Source organism: Ursus arctos, unplaced genomic scaffold (genome assembly GCF_023065955.2).
Source record: "Ursus arctos isolate Adak ecotype North America unplaced genomic scaffold, UrsArc2.0 scaffold_16, whole genome shotgun sequence".
NCBI classification, from domain to species: Eukaryota; Metazoa; Chordata; class Mammalia; order Carnivora; family Ursidae; genus Ursus; species Ursus arctos.
The window spans coordinates 14525785-14545176 of NW_026622830.1; the positions used below are offsets into that span (position 1 = coordinate 14525785).

The 19392-nt window shown below is 50.7% G+C and overlaps 4 protein-coding genes across 4 annotated transcripts; 2 read left to right on the plus strand and 2 right to left on the minus strand.

Annotated features, from left to right (window-relative positions):
* Window positions 1-14: 14 nt before the first annotated feature.
* NEURL2 (neuralized E3 ubiquitin protein ligase 2) lies at window positions 15-8262 on the plus strand. Its single transcript, XM_026503630.4, has 2 exons — window positions 15-1055; window positions 1824-8262. Exons 1-2 carry the CDS (start codon window positions 314-316, stop codon window positions 1937-1939), a joined length of 858 nt encoding a protein of 285 aa, XP_026359415.2. The 5' UTR covers window positions 15-313; the 3' UTR covers window positions 1940-8262.
* SPATA25 (spermatogenesis associated 25) lies at window positions 3180-7032 on the plus strand. The gene is made up of 2 exons (XM_026503627.4): window positions 3180-3300; window positions 3686-7032. Exons 1-2 carry the CDS (start codon window positions 3180-3182, stop codon window positions 4291-4293), a joined length of 729 nt encoding a protein of 242 aa, XP_026359412.3. The 3' UTR covers window positions 4294-7032.
* Window positions 5201-6771, minus strand: ZSWIM1 (zinc finger SWIM-type containing 1). Its single transcript, XM_026503619.4, has one exon. The coding sequence runs from the start codon at window positions 6769-6771 to the stop codon at window positions 5401-5403; it is 1371 nt and encodes a 456-aa protein (XP_026359404.3). The 3' UTR covers window positions 5201-5400.
* A 793-nt stretch (window positions 8263-9055) lies between the features above and the next one.
* On the minus strand, window positions 9056-19384 carry ZSWIM3 (zinc finger SWIM-type containing 3). Its single transcript, XM_026503618.4, has 2 exons — window positions 19012-19384; window positions 9056-11496 (listed from the first exon to the last, which is right to left on the minus strand). The coding sequence occupies exons 1-2, from the start codon at window positions 19164-19166 to the stop codon at window positions 9561-9563; spliced, it is 2091 nt and encodes a 696-aa protein (XP_026359403.3). The 5' UTR covers window positions 19167-19384; the 3' UTR covers window positions 9056-9560.
* Between the last annotated feature and the right edge of the window lie 8 nt (window positions 19385-19392).

Sequence of the window (19392 nt, forward strand, 5' to 3'; positions counted from 1 at the left end):
CCCCCCTCCCCGGGACCGGTGGCTCGCAGACGGCGGCCTGCGCGGGGTCAGAGTCCGCAGTCCTGCCCGGTCGTCTCTCGCGCGCCAGCCATCAGATGACCCAGATGGGGGCGGCCAGGATCCCCCGGCCTCCCGGGGGCCCCGGTCCAGGCTGGATGGCTGAGCAAGCGGCGCTAGGACCCCAGGGCGGAGCCTCGGCGAAGGCAGTCGGGGGGATGGGAGGGTTACCTTACTTGGTGCCCCCGCGGTTACCCTCTGAGCACGCCGCCCAAAATAGCCCCCGGCGCCCGCTGGCCTGTCTCGCGGCCGGGAGATGGCTGCTGTCTCCGACCCCGTGGACTTGGGTGCGGCCTGGAGATCCGCGCGCCCCGAGCCCCCTCCCACCCGCTTCCACCAGGTGCACGGTGCCAATATCCGCGTGGACCCCTCCGGGACGCGGGCCACACGCGTGGAGAGTTTCGCTCACGGCGTATGCTTCAGTCGCGAGCCGCTGGCCCCGGGCCAGGTATTCCTGGTCGAGATCGAGGAGAAAGAGCTGGGCTGGTGCGGGCACCTGCGCCTCGGCCTGACCGCTCTAGACCCCGCCACTCTGGCCGCCGTGCCCGAGTTTTCGCTGCCCGACCTGGTCAGCCTTGGCCACACCTGGGTCTTCGCCATCACGCGCCATCACAACCGCGTGCCCCGGGAGGACCGCCCGGAGGCAGAGGCATTGGCCCCCAGCCGCCCCCCAGCCCTCCTGGTGGAACCGTATCTGTGCATTGAGCAGTTTCGTATTCCCCGCGACCGCCTGGTGGGTCGCAGCCGGCCCGGGCTCTACAGCCACCTCTTGGATCAGCTGTATGTGCTGAACGTCCTGCCTCCGACCGCGCGCCGCAGTCGCCTGGGCGTTCTTTTCTGCCCGCGCCCGGACGGCACGGCCGACATGCACATCGTCATCAACGGCGAGGACATGGGCCCCAGCGCCCGGGGGCTGCCAGCCGCCCAGCCCCTCTACGCAGTGGTGGACGTGTTTGCCTCCACCAAGAGCGTGCGCCTGGTCCAGCTCGAGTATGGCTGTAGGTATCCCACCCCTTGAGCAGCGACCCCTCCTGGCCCAGTGCGGGGACAGGAACTTGCTAGGATTCCAAGCCAGCTAGCAAGGCCTTGGTCCGTCAAGCATTAGTTTAGAAGTTGGGGAATCTGACTTCAAATTCTGCCTCTGCTTGGGATCTTGGACAAGTCACTCCCTGGCTCTGGGCCTCCCTTTAGCCATCTCAGCTGTGATCCATCAGGGTGCTTGCTTTGCCAGTATTTTCTGTATTAAGCTAGGGCAGGGATTCTAAACTGATGTTACACCTGAGTTGCTTTCAAAATTGTGTGCTCTTTTATTAAACGAATGTTCCTAGATTTGGGCATACCAGTTTAAAGGCATCATAGGCCCCAGATTGAGAGTATCTTATTCGTGAGATCTGGTCCTTTATAGCCCTCTTAAGCCCTTTATTTACACCTCTGATCATTTTATGAATTCAGTGAACTAGAACCCACTCTGTGGGTTCAGACCTGTGCTGGAGGCTGGGCATGCACAGGTGAATCAGGCACTACCTGTAACCCTGGCAACTGCTAAGGGAGGGTTCATATAGAAATAGGGCTGCAACATTGTGGAGGTTTTGAAAGAGGTGCTTAGGTCAACCACATAAACAGCCCTGTGACACAGGCTGGACCTGGAGAGCAGAAGGGACTTGCCCAAGTTAATGACAAAGGGAGAACCAGGACCTAGGTCTTCTGTGTCTCAGCCTCAGAGCCCCCTCCAGTTCAGTTTGCCTTTGACAGCCTTCTTTCTACAGTGCCGTCCCTGCAGACTCTGTGCCGCCTGGTCATCCAGAGGAGCGTGGTGCACCGGTTGGCCATTGATGGGCTCCACCTGCCGAAAGGACTTAAGGATTTCTGCAAGTACGAGTAAAGGCCTGCAGCCGCCCTGGAGCAGGGCCACAGGTGTCCTGGCCCTGGCGCTGTGGCTGGTCTGAAGCTGGCCATACTGCTGCCAGCCAGGCCTGGAAATAAACACAGCCGATGCTGACACCGATCACTGGAGGGTCTCCTTGCCCTGGAAGCCCGTGAGGGGGACTTCTTGTAGAATCGCTGTGGGTCAGCAGGTCAGAGCAAGACAGGACATTTTATTTTTATTTATTTTTTTAGAAGATTTTATTTGTTTGAGAGACAGTGAGAGAGAGAGAGAGAGCAAGCGCACACGAACAGGGGCAGGAGAGGGATAAGCAGCCTCCCCTGCTGAGCAGAGAGCCTGACGCAGGGCTTGATCCCAGGACCCTGGCATCATGAACTGAGCTGAAGGCAGACACTTAACCGATGGAGCTACCCCAGGCGTCCCTAGACAGAGCATTACAGACATCACCTAGACCAGTGGTTCCTAGCCTGGCTACTCATTAGGGTTATCTGGGATAAACTAAAGAGCTAAAGCCCCAAGCCCCATCTCCAGAGATTCCCATTCCACTTGTTGGAGGATTAGGCCTACACATTCTTTTGTAAAAGCTCCCCAAAGATTCTAATGTACAGCAGGATTGAGAAGCATTCCCCTAGAATAGAGGCCTTGACTTTGGCATATATTATAACCACTTGAGGGACTTTGAAAAATACTGCTAACTGGGTCTGAGCCAGGGATTCTGATTTAATTGGTCTGGGATGAGGGTGGGCATCAGGATTTCTAAATGCTCGCAAGAGAATTTAATGTGTATCCCAGTGTGAGACCCAGTGCCCTGGACCAACGATTTCATTTTGCAGATGGGAAGCCAAAGCCTAGAGATGGGAATGTATTCCAAAGTCACAGAGCAAAGGAATGAGTGCAGAGCGCTCCCTCTCTTGTACTGCAGAGCACAAAGCACTCGCCTCGTTATTTGTATGTCTGATCATTTGCTTCCATTACAGATAATCTCATTTAATCCTCACAACTTCTGTTGAGGGAGTGGGTAGTCCTTACTTCCACTTTACAGAGGAGATTACCAAGGAACAAAACTGTCCAAGTGACTTGCCCAAGGTAGAGGTAAGAACCTAGAATGTCCAGTTCCTGGTCCAGTGCTCTTTTAACCCCATCCCATTGTCATATACAGGTTCTTAGAATGAACAGGTCAGTGCTGTGAGGTAGGTTCCAGGTGTAAAGGGGAGGGACTATGAGGTGACATTCTAGAATGGTGGAAGGGGTAGGACAGGAGGCAGACGACTGTTCCCTCACAAACGGGGGCTTTGGGGCAGCCATGTCCTATTTCATGTCTCCACAAACTCATCAAGGTCTTCTGCCTTCCAGCCAAGGTGAGAGAGGGGCTCCTGGAACTGGAGGGGATACCACAACTTTCCCTGAGAACTTGTTTCCTGGCTCTGGGGAGGTGGAGGCTCTGCTGGACATTTATGGGCTGGCCCTGGAGTCAGTTCTCCGAAGAAAGCCATTCCAAAAGTCCTTGCCAGTAGCTACCCGCTCCCTCACTCATTCACTCAACAAACACTTCTCCATTACTTACTCGGTGTTGGGGACTGGGGGTGCGGATATGAGTAAAACACCTAGTTCCCAGCCACTAGACAGCCCTGGCGGGCTGGTCTTAATTGCTCCTGTTTCCAGTGCTCTGTTCCTATGCCCTGCCCCTCAGGGCCTCCTGAAAGACACCAAGAATAACATTCCATCTCATTCCTGTCTCTACAGGTGGGGCTACTTCTCTGGGCTCATCCCTTGGCCTCTATAGTCCTATAGAGCCAATGGTGGTGGCCTCTGGTGGACTAGGCCCACTGAGCCAGAAAGCCCAGGCCTGGGGCCCGGCCCTGGCAGTGCCAGAAGCCAGAGGCTGCCCTGGGGGGCCTAGCTGGGAGACACTGCAGCGGAAGGAGTATGGCCGATACAACAAATTCCCCCATGCAACGCAGCCGGAGAGCTTGGGCTGGGAGGACGGCTGCCCCAGAAGCAGAGCTCCCCACCTGGGCGGCCCCGGCCGGCCTGGGCCCCTGCTGCTGTGTGGGCTGTCACCAGGGGTTCTACCGATGCCCTCTGAGGCAGGGGGGAAGGAAGCGAGCTCCCAGCCTGACATCTGCATCCTTACCCTGGCCATGATGATCGCTGGCATCCCCACCGTGCCTGTCCCAGGCCTGCGGGAAGAGGACCTGATCCGGGCGGCTCAAGCTTTCATGATGGCCCATCCGGAGCCAGAGGGGGCCATGGAGGGGGCGCGGTGGGAGCAGGCATGTGCCCACACAGCCTCTGGGCAAATGCCCCTAATGAGATCCAGGAGAGGCCAGCCTCCTGGCTCCTGCTTGTAGCTGGATGAAATAGCACCAGACACATAGGGTGGCTTCTCTGTATGGTTTTTGGGCAGATAGAATCGGGAGTGCCTGTGACACAGATGGGGATAGGGTGGTTGTTTGAGCCACTCTGGTCAATACAAGTCTTTCATCAGGGCCCAGACCCCAGGAAATTTCTCTAGATACCACTAAGTCAGGAGACAGGACTTCTCAGAGTAGTTACAGTGAAAATTACCTGAGGCAGGAGGCCCGGCTTGGAGTGGAGGCCTCTTTTGTATGGTTTTGGGATTCGATCAAGATTTCTTGTACAAAGTGCTAGGCGATGTGGATTCTCCTCTTGCCTTACATTCCCCGCCAGCTGAGGGAAAGTGATGAGACCAGAGGCAAGGAAGGAAAATGAACAGTTATTTGAGCACCCACTGGCCATGGGCCCATTATATGCAGGCTCTCCTTTAATCTTACCAATGCCGTGAGGATCTCCGTTTTTACAGATGAACAGACTGAGCCCTTTGAGGGGTGACTTGCCTGATATCCCAGAGCTAGTAAAAAATCAGGCAGAGAAAGAACCAGGATTTGCACGTAGTGTCAGACTCCAACGTCTATTCTTTCCATGATACTTGCTCTACTGCCTTCTAGAAGACAAAACACTAGATGAGTGCTGGAATAGGCAACATTTGACTTTAATGACCTCCGGGTGGGGGCCAGGGGGCAAAAGCTGGGATCCATCTCCTCTCCCCTGTGGGTCAGGCGAGTCATCTAATGACTGGGGAAGCTGTTACCAAGCCCCTGCCCTTGATCTCTACCCAGTGTCTTATCCTAGAAGCAGGGCCACTTGTTTCTAAGGCCCTTGAGCTAAGAATGGTTTTTAACCTTTTGAAAAGGCTGCCGAACAAAACCAAACCAAGAATATACAACAGAGACTGTGGCCAGCAAAGTGTAAAATATTTACTGCCAGGCCCTTTACAGAAAAGGTTTGCTGACTCCTGTCTTAGGAACTAGATACATTTTAGGTAACAGGCTGTGGCAGAATAGAAGACCCCTGTCCTTTCCTGGCAGGAGGGCCCGTGGAAATGCAATAGTGTGAGTGTGTACGTGTACATGAGCACCTGTGGGCATGGAGGGTAATCAGAGCTGGACCTGCTCATAAGGGCCGATCCAGCTGTCGGCCAGCTCCCGCAGGGTGCTGTACCTCCGTTCAAACTCCTCCTGGCTGCACTGCTGCAGGAGCTGCCCCACCTCCTCAGTGAGGAGAGCCACGGCCAAGTGTTTATCCAGCGTCTCACTCCACTTGCTGCCCAGGATGTTGTCTAGACTGGCAGCACAGCCTGCTGTCCACTGGGCTGGCAGCATGTCGGGCTGGAGCACCTGGTGTTGGGCACTGAGCATGGCCAGGATGTGGCGGCAGGGCAGGTGGAAGGCCTGGTGAAAGTAGCAGCTGCAGCTGGCAGGGGGCTGGGGCTGCACCCTGTGGGTGTCCTCCAGAATCTGGATGTTCACCTTTTCTGAGCCGGAGCCGATGAGGTGCACAGATTTCTGGACCACAGCGAGCTCACCCAGACAGAGCTGGGCTGCTGGCCCCGTGCAGATGGCATTGAGCGAGTGTTGGATGCGGGCTTCTACCAGCTGCTCCATTTTGGGACTTTCGGGGCTGACGTCTAAGGGAGCGTGATTGTTCTGGGCACTCAGGCCCAGGCTGAAGCTTGCCTCATCTCCCGCGTTCTGCTGCATGTATCGGAGCAGAGAGACCATGCCTTGTTCCACACAGGGGGTGGTGCCGAAGAACTGGCTGAGGACGCGGGTGGTGACCTCCAGGCCCTGGAAGTAGCGGCTGCTCTCAGCCCGGCTTCTCCAGCGGTGGGCCAGCCAGATGCGGTCGTTGAGCAGCCAGTGTGAGTGGAGCTCGGGCAGCTGGGCCGGAGGGATGCAGCTGCTCAGGAGTGTATACAGCTTCCTCAGGTTGCCAGCTGTGGCCGAGCACATCGTGCTCTGCAGGGAAGTGAGGAGCACCCTCTCAACAGGCTGTTCCAGGGACAGCTGATAGAACTTGCCCTGGAGGAACTTACAGATGTGAAAGGCTGAGAGCAGGACCTCGGCTGCGGGGAACTCCATAGCGAGGGTGGGCAGCGGGAGGAAGTGGGGATCCACGAGGATGGTACAGACTCTCTCCCATGCTGGGTTAAACTTCTTGAACACCTGGAACATCTGGGCTAGGCCCTCGGCATCCTCCTTGGCAGGAATGGCGAAGTAGACTGCCCGGGCGAGATGACCCTCCAGCTGCACCCGAGGGCCATCTACCAGGAAGGTATATAGCACCTTGCCCATTGGGTTATAGGTCCGGTGGATAAATAAGATCTCAGGGAAATGGGCAAAGACACTTTGCATAAAGCAGCTCTGGTAGTTGAGGGTATCTAACTGAGCAGTCTTGCTAACCTGATACAGCAGCATAGGTGGGTTTGGGTCCTCAATCAGGAGCTCATTCAGCATTGTCAGGGCCATGGGGGAGATGGGAGATGTCTAGATGCCAAGGTCAAAATACTTTCTCTGCAAGGCTGCTGTCCAGGAGACTCTCAGGATCTCAAGCTCCAACTAAGCCGAAGCTTGAGGCTGGAATGTAGTTCCCTGATCTTGTTCCAAAGATGGGCCTATGGAGAGGAACAGAATTTTAAGGAGAGAGTAGGGGCTTGGCTCCTCAATTATTCATCCAGACAATACTGCTTACTGTGTATCAGTACTGTTCTGGGGGAGATACATGATAAACATATTAACAGATAAAAATAGAACAGGCAATGAAGGTTGCAAAGACCACAAAACTGGGTAACACGTAGAGAGTAAGTTGGGAGAGGGAGAGATATTTAGCTAAGGTGGCCAGGGAAGCTCTCTCTGGGTGGGGGGAGAGGATGACATTGGAGCTGAGACCTAACTGGTAAGCTGGCCATGGGAAGATTCAGTTCCCAGAGATTTAAGTGGGTGTGAAGGCTAGACCTGCATATGGTCTTCCCCCCTCCCCCTTAAATAGCATTTTAAATATTTATTTAGCACTTTATATTTACAGATTACTGCTTGGCATCCATTCTTTCATTTGGTCCTAGTATATATAAGAGAACTGTAATTGCCTCCCCCCCGCCCAATTGTATGATTCTGGGCAAGTCAGCGACTCCCTCTGAGCCTCAAGCCCTTCAACCACAAACAGGGGCTATCAAATGTGCATGGGTTCTACTGCCTCTCCATAAATCCCTCTATGAACTGCAGTACTCTGTTCAAATGTTTCCTCTACTTGGCCCCAAACCGGGTTATGTTCCCATTTTACAGATGAGAAACTGAGGTTCAAAGAGGTTAAGTGACTTGCCCATCATTACTCCGTAAGTAGCTGGAAGCTGAGTCTTTGGCTTGGGGTCCTGACTGCTTTCCACAGTACCTCAGGTCCCAACACCAGAGAGGGGACGCAGCCTCTGACCTCTCACCTCTAACCCGGGTGGGAGGATGTAGATGTCAGACGTTCCCATTCCGAGTCCGGCCGGAGCCAGAAGAGAAGTCAACCTCCCACCCCTTTGGGAGCTGTGTCATGGCTGACCGCGGTCATCAATCGCTTCACACCTCCACCCCTTCAGAAATCACTCACCCACTGCCTGGCTCCGTCGCCATTTCTCCCTATTTGACCCTGCCTCTGACTCTGACTGACCTCTAGGCTCACCAACCGCGGCACCAGCTTCGCCGTGACTCGGGCCAATGGCCTGAAGAGTTCGCGTTCGGTTTTTGGGGCCTAGACCAATCGTAGCCGGGCGATTTGTGGGCGGGCCCTGTTCCTAGGGTTACGAGGGGCTCGGCTGGCGGTGACCAATGAAAGCCCGAGGACACTAGCATCCTGCCGAGCCTGAGTCCTGGAAGCTGGAACTCAGAAGACCCGCGTCTGGGGAGACAACTCAGGAAGGGCTGGTTACTATGGAAACTCCTCAGGGGCCGAAAATGAAAATAAATAGCAGTGCTTTATGGATTTTTCTTTCTCTTCCAGTCAAATTCCGAAGCCCCGGGTGTGTGTGTGTGGGGGGGGGCAGGTAGGAAATCGTGCCTCCGTGATTGTACTGTGTCTTCCTCCTGATGGGGAAACTGAGGCCCAGGTCTCAAATTCTGCCTTCTCCATCAGTGGTCAGGGGCCCAGCCCTTAGAATTGAGGAAATCCGGATCTCCTTGGGAGAGCTGAACCTTGTGTTGCCCAGCTCCACTCCCTCCAGTGTTTTACAGAAGAAAGAGATCCAGAATGGCGCTGTGACTTGTTTGAGGTCATGGCAGACTAGTGCAGGAGCCAACACTGACTGCCACCTTCGACCTCAGTTCCCCTGAAGATGACATCTGGGAAAGCTGGGTAGCTCCCAGGCTTTAGGTGATGAAGATTACAAACTAGCAACAACAACAGAAGTCCATGCTGGGGCTTAGAACTGGAATGAAAATGTTCTGTTTATGTAAATCTAGAGGGTAAACTGGGATTAGAACAGGCCAACACTATTTTCACAGATGGGAAGCCAGGGGTCAAAGAACTTAGAAACTTGCCCAGTCACCCAGCAAGCGCAGGCAGTGGAATCTAGGGTTCAGGTCCCCCCCGTCCCACATCTATTTGGCCTCCTCCTGCTAGAATTATAGGTAGCCTGAAATCAGTGTTGAAGGCTTGGTTGGCAGGAAGAGCATGAAGCCGGTGGTGGACTGTTAAGTATTTGAATTTAAGGCATCAGGTGCTGTGGAGTGCCACAACCCCCATTAGATTCCTTCCCTGTTCAAGCAGCACACATTTCCCCTGCTTGTTTGATTTTATTAAAAAACAAAACAAAAACCTTTATTTAATATGAATAAAAATAAGTACAAATAACAGAATCTTTGTAAAGAGCAGCAACAGCCAAGGGTCACCCTCTGTCCCTCTGTCCCTGAAAACAGGCCCTTTTACCAGGTATATTTTGTTTCATCCTATCCTGGGGCAGTAGTTCATCTCTCTAATGGGAGTAAGATCTGATCTCAGGAGTCAGGGCAGAAAGAGGGGTGACCTTTCGGCAAGGAGATAACTTTGGCCTTGACAATGAAGGAGGCTCCCGAGGAATGACAAAGGTAGGGCAGAAGAGGAATGGATTCAAAGGACTGTCACACAGTGGGGTTCCTCTTCCCCCTGTTGTAACAATCTTCCTAGCCCTACCTAGGAAGACACTGGTGAAAATGCTGACCCCTAGCCATGTCCTGCCCGCCTTGAGCTCTCAGACTTCCAAGGAGAGGGGTCTGTGGTCCAGTGTGCCAGTGCAAGTGCTTCAATCGTGAATCGTGGCTCCAGCGAGAGGGAGTCCCTCCCCTTCCTCTGGCTTTCCCCAGAGGAAAGGGAGGCGGCCCACATCCTTGAAGTCCTCTGGCTGCTGACTGGGCTCAGGCGGCTGGCAGGGGTCCGCCCAGATGTCCACAATCTTGCGCAGGGTGGAACAGCGCTCCTCTAGCTCTGGCCCCTCACTCTGCATGAGCAGGTTTGCTAGCTCCCTGCTTAGGTCCTGAATCATGTCACTCCGTCCTTGCTTCCCAGGCTGGCCTGTGTTTGGGACCATGACGGGGTCCCGGAGCTCCCCACTGGGCCCAAGGAGGTGCTGGTACCTCTTCTGCCACCGGCGGCACACCATGGCTTCTCCCACGGGCTTCTGGCTGGTGTGCAGCAGGGCCAAAATGTGGCGGCACGGCAGGCGGTACCACCGTTGAAAGGAACAGCTGCAGCTACAGCCGTCTTTGCTCACCTGGTGAGAATCCTCTAGAAGCTGAATGTCCACGGAGGAGCCAGCCATGTCCACCAGGTGGGTGGAGTTCTGCACCACCTCCCACTCATGATGGCACAGCTTATAGGCCAGCTGGGAGCCATTGCCGTGCAAGGCGTCTAGCATGCCAGCCTGGGAGGGCCGCGCTTGTGGCGGCTGCTGCAGCTGTACCCGCTGTGGGCCTGGCTTGGTCTCTTCCATGGGGAGCCTGGTCAGGCTACCCCCACAGACTCCAAATGCCTTCTTGGGCTTTGGTGGCATGCTGGCTGGCCGGGCTCTCTTTAACTTGGGAGGAGCTGTGGGGAGGTTCTTCAAGCCTTTGGTATTAAAGAAGTCGATATAATCCACAAAGCGGAGGATGCAGTCCAGCAGAGACTGCTGTTCCCGGAAGAGGCTGGACACCTTGCTGGTGACCACATCTAGGCTGTCCATGTACGTGTTACACGCATGCAGGCCTTTCCTCACGTGCATGTACCAGAGCAGTTCACAGGAGAACCAGTGGGCCTGTAGGAAGCCAAAGAGCTGCTCGTCTAGTAGGGCTTGGGACATCTGACAGAGATTTTGCAGGCTGGCATCAGAAGTGACAAACACGGCCTCCCGCAGGGCTTCCTTCATGAGTCTTTTAAAGGATGGATTTGCTGAACTCCGATGCAACTTCTTCTCCAGGAGCCGGGTGGTGTGGTAGATGGAGAGGAGGATGCGCGCGGCAGGGAAGATCTCCTGCAGGATGGCGCGATGGGGGAAGGACGGGTCCACAAACACCACCTTGACCTTGGGCCAATCTGAGTTGAACTCCGTGAAGATACTCAGCATCTTGGCCACGGAGGTGGCTGTCTCAGCCTGAAGCACAGCAAAGTGTACCACGCGACCCTCTCGTTCCTTGTTCTCCACCAAGAAAGCATAAAGGATGTGGCCCTGGGAGTTCTCCACCCGGTGTAGCAAGAGATTCTCTGGGAAGCGGAGGAACAGATCGCTCATCTTGCTGCTCTGGAAGCTGAGCCGGTCCAGGTCTTGGCTATTGCCCACGCTGAGAGAAGCCATGGAACCCTCATCTACCTTAAGAAAGTTTTTCATCACTTTTGCTATCTTGGCCAGGTCAGAAGGAGTGATGCCCTCCTGCTCTGGCTTTGAGGGTGCTCGGACCTTATCTAGGCAAAATGATGGTTCAACGGGGGACTTGTTGGCCAGGTCAAGGTCTTTCTTGACCGCGGGCTGCGCAGGCTGGGGTTTCGGCACGCACATTGTCTTCTGAGACTTGCCAGCAGCGTCTCCTCCAGGACCTGCAGTTTTGGAGTCAACATGGATATGCTGGGTGTTGAGTTCACTGATAAACAGTCTATCCAGTTTCTCATTGTACCGCAGGAGCAAGTACGCTGGGCACATGTCCGCCTCTGAGGTTCTCTTCCTGTTTGACTGAGTCCGAATACAGACAAATTTCACCTGCACATATCTAGGGAAGGTAGAGGTGACAGTGAGAAAGGTACTGCCCACCCCTTTCTCTTATAAGATAAGACCCTGTAGGGATACAGTGGCTGATATGTGTCCTAGAGACCTCGAGGCAGAGCAGAATATAGGGAAGGAAGACTGACATTCACACTCCCATCCCAAAAGGTTCAGCTCTTTTGTCAAGACCCTGCCCGACTAACACTGCGTTCATTTACATTGTCCGCAGTCTAAGCCCCACTCCCTTCATTCACTCTCGTGGCCCATCTGTAGCTCCCAATGATTCAGTGGGAGGCAAGACACAAGGGAGAACAGACAAGAGGCAGCAGCAGAGGGCCAGCTGGTTCCTTGCTGTTTAAAACGTCCCCTTCGAAATTCAAATCAAAACCACATTGAGGTACCACCTTACACCAGTTAGAATGGCAAAAATTGACAAGACAAGAAACAACAAATGTTGGAGAGGATGTGGAGAAAGGGGATCCCTCTTACACTGCTGGTGGGAGTGCAAGTTGGTATAGCCACTTTGGAAAACAGTGTGGAGGTCCCTTAAAAAGTTAAAAATTGAGCTACCCTATGATCCAGCAATTGCACTACGGGGTATTTACCCCAAAGATACAGACGTAGTGAAGAGAAGGGCCATATGCACCCCAACATTCATAGCAGCGTTGTCCACAATAGCTAAACTGTGGTAGGAGCCGAGATGCCTCTCAACAGATGACTGGATTAAGAAGATGTGGTCCATATATACAATGGAATATTACTCAGCCATCAGAAAGAACGATTACCCAACATTTGCAGCAACATGGACGGGACTGGAGGAGATTAAGGACTAAGACTAAGTGAAATAAGTCAAGCAGAGAAAGACAATTATCATATGGTTTCACTCATTTGTGGAACATAAGGAATAGCAGGGAGACTGGTAGGAGAAGGAAGGGAAGAATGAAGGGGGGATAAACAGAAGGGGGAATGAACCATGAGAGACTATGGACTCTGGGAAACAGACTGAGGGCTTCAGAAGGGAGGGGGTGGGGGACTGGGATAGGCCGGTGATGGGTATTAAGGAGGGCACGTATTGCGTGGAGCACTGGGTGTTATACGCAAATAATGAGTCATGGAACACTACAACAAAAACTAAGGATGTACTGTATGGTGACTAACATAATAAAAAGTTATTATATAAAAAAATGTCCCCTTCATTCCTGCCTTTTGGGAATTACTGCCTTTGCCTCCTCCTCCAGAGAGCAAAGATACAAGTGCCCCTCTCTCACGGGAAAAATCTCTATTCATTTTATTTAAACAAAAATGTCCAAATCCTGAGAGAGTGGGAGAACCCCTGGGTCAGATGATCTTTAGGACCCTGTCAGCTTTGCCACTCTAGGCTGAAAGTGATGATTCAAAGGAGAGGGGTGATTAAATTGAGTATCTGCTCTTTTCTTACCCCCATTCAACCCATGCTTCGAGGCCAAATCAGGTCCCACCTTCTCCAGGAAGGCTTTGTGGATGTCTTCAACCCACAGTAACTGCTCCCTTCTCTGAATTCACAGCATTTATTTAACATAAAAGGCTCTCTGGATGGCAGTATACCTAGTGGTTAAACGGTGGAGATGCTGGAGGCTGACTGCTTGGATATTAATCAGGGCTCCACCACTCAGAAGCTCTTTGACCTTGGTCAAGTCACTTTACCCCTCTGTGTACAGTTTCCTAGTCATCAAATGAGACTATCTTATGAAGATTGTTATGAGCATTAGGGGTGCCCGGATGGCTCAGTTGGTAGAGCGTGCAACTCTTGATCTTGGTGTTTTAAGTTCCAGCCCCATGTTGGGTATGGAGATTAGTTAAAAATAAAATCTTAAAAAAAAAAAAAAAGATTGTTATGAAGATTAAATAAGCCTCCGACATAATATTTAGCCCAGAGCCTGGTTCAGCCTTTTATTTATGCAAAATAAAAGCCTGCCACTGTTATTACAGCTCCTATGCCTTGTGACATTCTCCTAGGTGTTTATAAAGTACTTTTACAATTGGATGGGGCTGTCATCAAGTGGCAGGACTGAGTTATTTCTCAGTGTATTCCAAGCACCTAACACAATGCTATTCTTTCAGCAGATGCTTATCAAAGATGTTCCGATGAATGACGCATAGACCATAGGTGGGATGGGTCACACCCCTGCCTCCTCAGGGAGTGTCCTAGCAACCAGGAGAGGAGGAAAAAATCTCAGCCCCTGGCATGACGTGACACAGCCTGGGCACCTCACTAACCCTTTTCCAAACACTCGAATCTAGCTGGTCCTGTCTGCCCACCCTGTGGGGTATTAGAAAAACAGGATATGTCAGGCCTGCAATAACAGGGTGGAGTGGTCCAGGGCTGAAAATGCCTGCACCTGCTGTGTGCACAGTGCTGGGGCGGCAACACCATCCCTAGCTCAGGGCCAGGAAGGGGCTGGAGCAGCCCAGTAGTATGGCAAGGCCAGTTAGTGGTGACCGAGGTGTGGCCTCTGCTGGTCTCATCAGCCTCCTTTCCCACTCCCTCACCATCTTATTTTTTGTGCCCCAGAAAGACAAACTGTCTACAGCTTCCTGTATTCACTATGCTGTGTCTCAACTCTCTGCCTTTTCTCGTGTTTGTCTCTCTCGGGAATGCCCTTCCCACCTGCCTCCATCTCAAAGCTTACGCATTCTTCAGGACTACATGCAACCATCGTTTCTAGGAAGCCTTCCCTAAGCCCATAGACTGGACCCTACCCTTTAGCTGGCTCAACGTCTGAACATAGCCCTAGCTCATCAAATTAGATTGACCTCATGTGCTCTTAGTACACATATGTTAGGCCAGTTCAAAAAAAGATACTGGTGAATGCCAACCACAAAGGTCTTTCAAATCTTTCCTGGTTCCATTAATGACTGATTGTACCTCCCAGGGTGGAAACCTTGGCATTCTTTTTAATTCCCGCTTTTCCACATCTATACCCAATACGTTAACACGTCTTTTACATTCTTTCCTACCAGTTCTACATGTAGTAAGGTATTATGTGCCAGGCTATATTAAGACCCTAACATGCACCATTTTATACTAGGAAAGGGGTTCTATTATCCTCATTTTACAGATGGGGAAACAGGCTTAAAAATGTTCTCAAGGATAAGGATCTGGGATTTGAACTAAGCCTGCTTGGCTACAGTCTGTGTAATTAACCCTTATACTGCCTGTCCGCTTTCAAAATCTCTCTCCTTTCTCAGAATACTCATTCTTACCCTCGTCAAGTTGACCGTCAACACACTAGTCAGGTTCAGTAACTTCCTTAAAGATCTCTACACATAATGTCCTTGTTGCCATCATGCATTTCAAACATACTGGGTACTAGGTTGAAGCCTGTTTTTTCCCTGCTTCGTTTCATCTTTTTTTTTGAGCTATAACCTACATACAGTGAAGTACACACATCTTTTGTTAAGAACTTGTTGAGCACCGCAGTTATTTTAATGTGTACTTAGTTGTCTCATGGCTTAAAGCATCGACTCCCTTGAAGACAGGCACAAGGTTTCACACCTTTCTCAATCTCCCTTCCTGCTTACATCTGAGACTGCTCAACGAAGACCTGGAGGAAGGGAGTCAGCCAGCCTTGCTTCCCACCCACTGTGTAGGTGTATTCCCTACCGGACAGTGCCACCAGTGTGCTCCCAGTGCCCGCTCCCACAGCTAGCACACACCAGGTGCTAGAAGCAGGCATACCAAATGAATGCTAAATGATCGACTGCGGAGCACAGGAAGTTCTCCTTGTAGAACATGAGAAGTACACTAGGAAGACCACTGGGAACGTTCCATCAGAACGCTTGGATTCTGGTCCCCGCACTACTCCTTTTCCTAACTATGACTTTGAACAAGTCCTTCATTTAATTTCAAACATTTACCAAATCCTGTTATGTACTGAACGCTATACTAGTTGCTCACAGGGCTATACAGACTAGATAGTCTCCACTCTCTAAGTCTAGTGAGCGGGGAGAGGCTCACATAGGTAGCCAGTGAAATCAAAATTAAGTGAAAAAGCCAGTGAAATCAAAATTAAGTGAAAAAGCCAGTGAAATCAAAATTAAGTTAAAGAGAGGTACAAGCAATATGCTTATAAATGAACAAAGAGTGATTCACTCTCTGGGGACTGGTACAGATTAACTAAGGCTTTTGATTAATTTTACTTAAGATTTGTGTCCTTGTGTGTAAATCACACCTTCAGCAATGAATAGGATTTTTATAGGTGGAATAAAGCCATTTTAAACAATAAAACTTGAGTTAGGAACAAGACTCCGAGTCAGAAGATCTGAGTTTAAGTTCCAGCTCTACCACTTATTAGCTGTGTGAACCTGGACAAGTCATTTCGCTTCTTCTAAGCCCCCAAATCCTTACCCGTAAATACGGAAATAACAAGAGTACTGGTCTATGAAAAGTCAGTACCCCATCCTAAACCAACCAGAACCACTAGAAGCGAATTCATTTAAAAGGTTGTGACTGGATCTGTGGGTTGCTAACTCAACAGCCCTTAACCCCTTCTTCCTTCCTAACAGAAAGCCAACTTATTTTGGGTTGCCATCCCTCCCCCACATAGCTAAGTACGTCAGGGCTAGTCTAAGCCAATTAAGGTAATCTCATTAGGAATGGGCATGGATACTGGCCCAATTCTGGAGAAAGAAACATGATAGGAAATCTGCAGGAAACCAAGGAAGGCTTTTCCCTTTGGACATGACCCCTGCATTTGTGCCATGTGGGGAGACTTCCTGCAGGCAAAGCTGAGAACTGAGGATGGCAGAATGGAAAGACACAAAAAGCCTGGGCCATGGAAACAGTCACCTTCAAAGGCCCCCCCTCTGGGCTTCTACGAATAAGCCATTCTGAGCCAGAGTTTTCACTTAATTAGCAGCTAAAAACATCCCCCCAGAAACAACACATCATAGTAAATAGTAGAAAAAAAAGATTTAAGTGGAACTTTATTTTAAAATAGGAGACTAAAATTATGAAGTTAATATTATATATAGGGGCACCTGACTGGCTCAGTGGGAAGAGCATGCGACCCTTCATCTCAGGGTTGTGAGTTCAAGCCCCACGCTGGGTGTAGAGATCACTTAAATAGTTAAAAAAATATATAGGGATACCTGGGTGGCTCAGTCTGTTAAGTGTCCGCCTTTGGCTAGGGTCATGATCCCAGAGTCCTGGGATCAAGCCCCGCATTGGGCTCCTTGCTCAGCGGGGAGCCTGCTTCTTCCTCTGCCTGCTGCTCCCCCTGCCTGGGCTCTCTGACACATAAACAAAATCTTAAAAAAATACATTAAGTTTAACAAAATGTAAGTTATAATGGCAGCATGTACCAATTCTTAAAATAATCAAAGCATGAGTTATAGTGTCAACTGTTGGGGTTTTTTCCTGGTACATTTTCTCCAATTACTATGATACTTTATTTACTGTCTCACTTTTACAATATGGAAAGGTCAGTTTTAGGGAAACATTCCTGGGTTTTATCAGGTTTCCCAAGAGCCTAATTAAATCTTTGCTATGCATATTCTTTGTCAAATTCCTATCACATCATCAGCCTTGTTGATTTCCCTTCTTCCCTTGTTCACAGGTGTCAGGCTGAGGGTGATGGAAGGAATTCTCAACCATTACTTTCAGAGACTTCGCTAGGTCCTACAGCTCTTGGGAGATGCGTAATTCTAGTTTGCAATTAGTTTTATTTCCATTGTGTTATCCTGATGTTTACCACATCTATAGATTGGCCAGAAACTGAGTGCCAAAGATGCTAATGGGACTGGTAGGGATAAGTAGGAAATTATTTAGTAGTGACTAATTTTATTAGTGGCTGGTTTATTAGCAAGATTTTCGCATGACATCTGCTTTCCTACCAGGCCTTGTGACTACCGACACATGGAAAATGAAAACTCAGACAATGAGGACCTAGTTCAAAGGGTGTGATGAGGATTAAATCAAACAATGGCCGTAAAGTTCTAAGAGTGTCTGGAATGCGGTCCAAGAAAACATTCTGAAAAAGGTAGCTAGCTATTAAGCTAAACAGCAATGGAGAGAGACAGGAGACTACTCCATGGACTGTTTGAAGAATATCAATCCCCAAAAGACATAACAAAAACAAAACACAACAGCCATATATAAAAATGAGAGGAAACTGGGAATAAAAATCATAGAATCTCCCTGTGGAATGGGACTTTTGGTCATTTAGTGATAATTCGCAAAGCACATTTGCTCTCAAAGTACTGAGTTCAAGTACCATTTTCTAACATGTACTAGTTACAACTTCGGTGAGTACTTACAGAGCACCACATTTCTGCTCCTATATGCATTTTGGTTTTTACTCTTCACCACATCCACCTCATTTTACAGAAGACGAAACGGTCAGAAAAAACGAAATCTTGCCCAAACTCTACGGTAAAGCCTATCTTTCTGACCCTAAAGCTTTCCCTTTTAACCACGGATGGGGTTCAAGGCAGGCTGCCCCAGAATTTGCCACTTTGTTATGTGGATTATTTTGAGCTGAAAACAATCAAGGTCCAACAGGCTCAAGAAGAGGCTTTCACCGCTCCCTTAACTGCCTAACATAATTCAGACAGGAAGCCCCTAAAGTACTTTGAGTAGGCCCCCACGGAGTGTATTCAAATTTGAACTGACTTGCAATTTTTAAGAAGTGGAGATATTGACCCAAAGCCTGGATTCGTGACTTCTGCCCCCAATTCTGGCAACACCGGCTCATTTTCACCTGGCGGCCATTAGCTGGAGTTGATTAGATAGGGCCTGCTCTTCAATTCGCTCCAGACACACCTCCGTGGTCCCTGCTACAAAGACCTCGGGTCTGTTGTTATTTCATCATTCTTTCTCTTATGGTGAAATTAAAAGTAAAACTTTCTTAGCTGGGCTGTTTCACGGAACCCTGAACACAATGGAACTCTCAACCCATATCTTAGCCTCTCAGCCGCCAAAAGGGAAAAATAGCATTTATCTATAATTCTCAAAACAGCCCTCGGGGTAAAGCATGCATGCCACAGAGAAGGATGCCTGGGGCATGGGAAGTGTTTGGAAACGGTTGTTAATCTCAGAAGAATCTCAAGAACCAAGTACAAAACAAATGAATGGATGAATGGGCAAACTAACCAACAATTGAGCGGGTTAATTGCTTTGTGAAGAGAACACTAATGAAGGAAATCCTCGCGAAGGCGTTTTTATCTATTTGTGAAGACAGAACCTTGTATGAGGGACACTGCAGGTGCTCAAAGAATGGGGCAAATTGCTGTTATTCCGGGAATTTCGGGAAAGCTGTAATAGAGTGAATGAGTGAAGGGGAAGTGGGTGGTCAAAACGCGATGCCTGTGAAGGTTTTGCTTTTTCCACCAGGCACAGGACGGGTGCTTAATGCCTGTCGAACGCTCGAGACCAGGGCCCCAGCTGCACTCCCTCCTCCCCCAGGTCCCCCTGCAGGGGACAGTCCGGCCTCCTCCCGGGCCTCCTCCCCACCCTCCTGCCCCGCCCCCGCCCCGCCCTTACAGGATGTCCTCGCGGATGGAGGTGCCATGGTTGAGGTTGTGGAAGCGGACGGAGACGCAGTCCCTGAGAATGAAGGAGCACCTGTTCTCCTTTTTGTAGGCGCTGAAACACTCCTTGAAATCCTCGTAGGTCTTGAAGCAGCTGCCCAGCTCCATGGCCGCCCCCTCAGCCCACACCAGGGGCTGGTCCCAAGATCAACACCAGGGTTCAGAGGTCACATATGAGGGCCTACAGGCTGGCGTGTGTCCAGTATGCCTTAAGGGTCGGCCCCAACTGAGTGGCCTGTTATGGAGCTTAGGAGGAGCCCTAGGGCTGAAAGGGATATAAGGGTCTGGGGGCGTCTTTGCTATCTGACAGAGGGGAAATGACACTCAGCTCTTA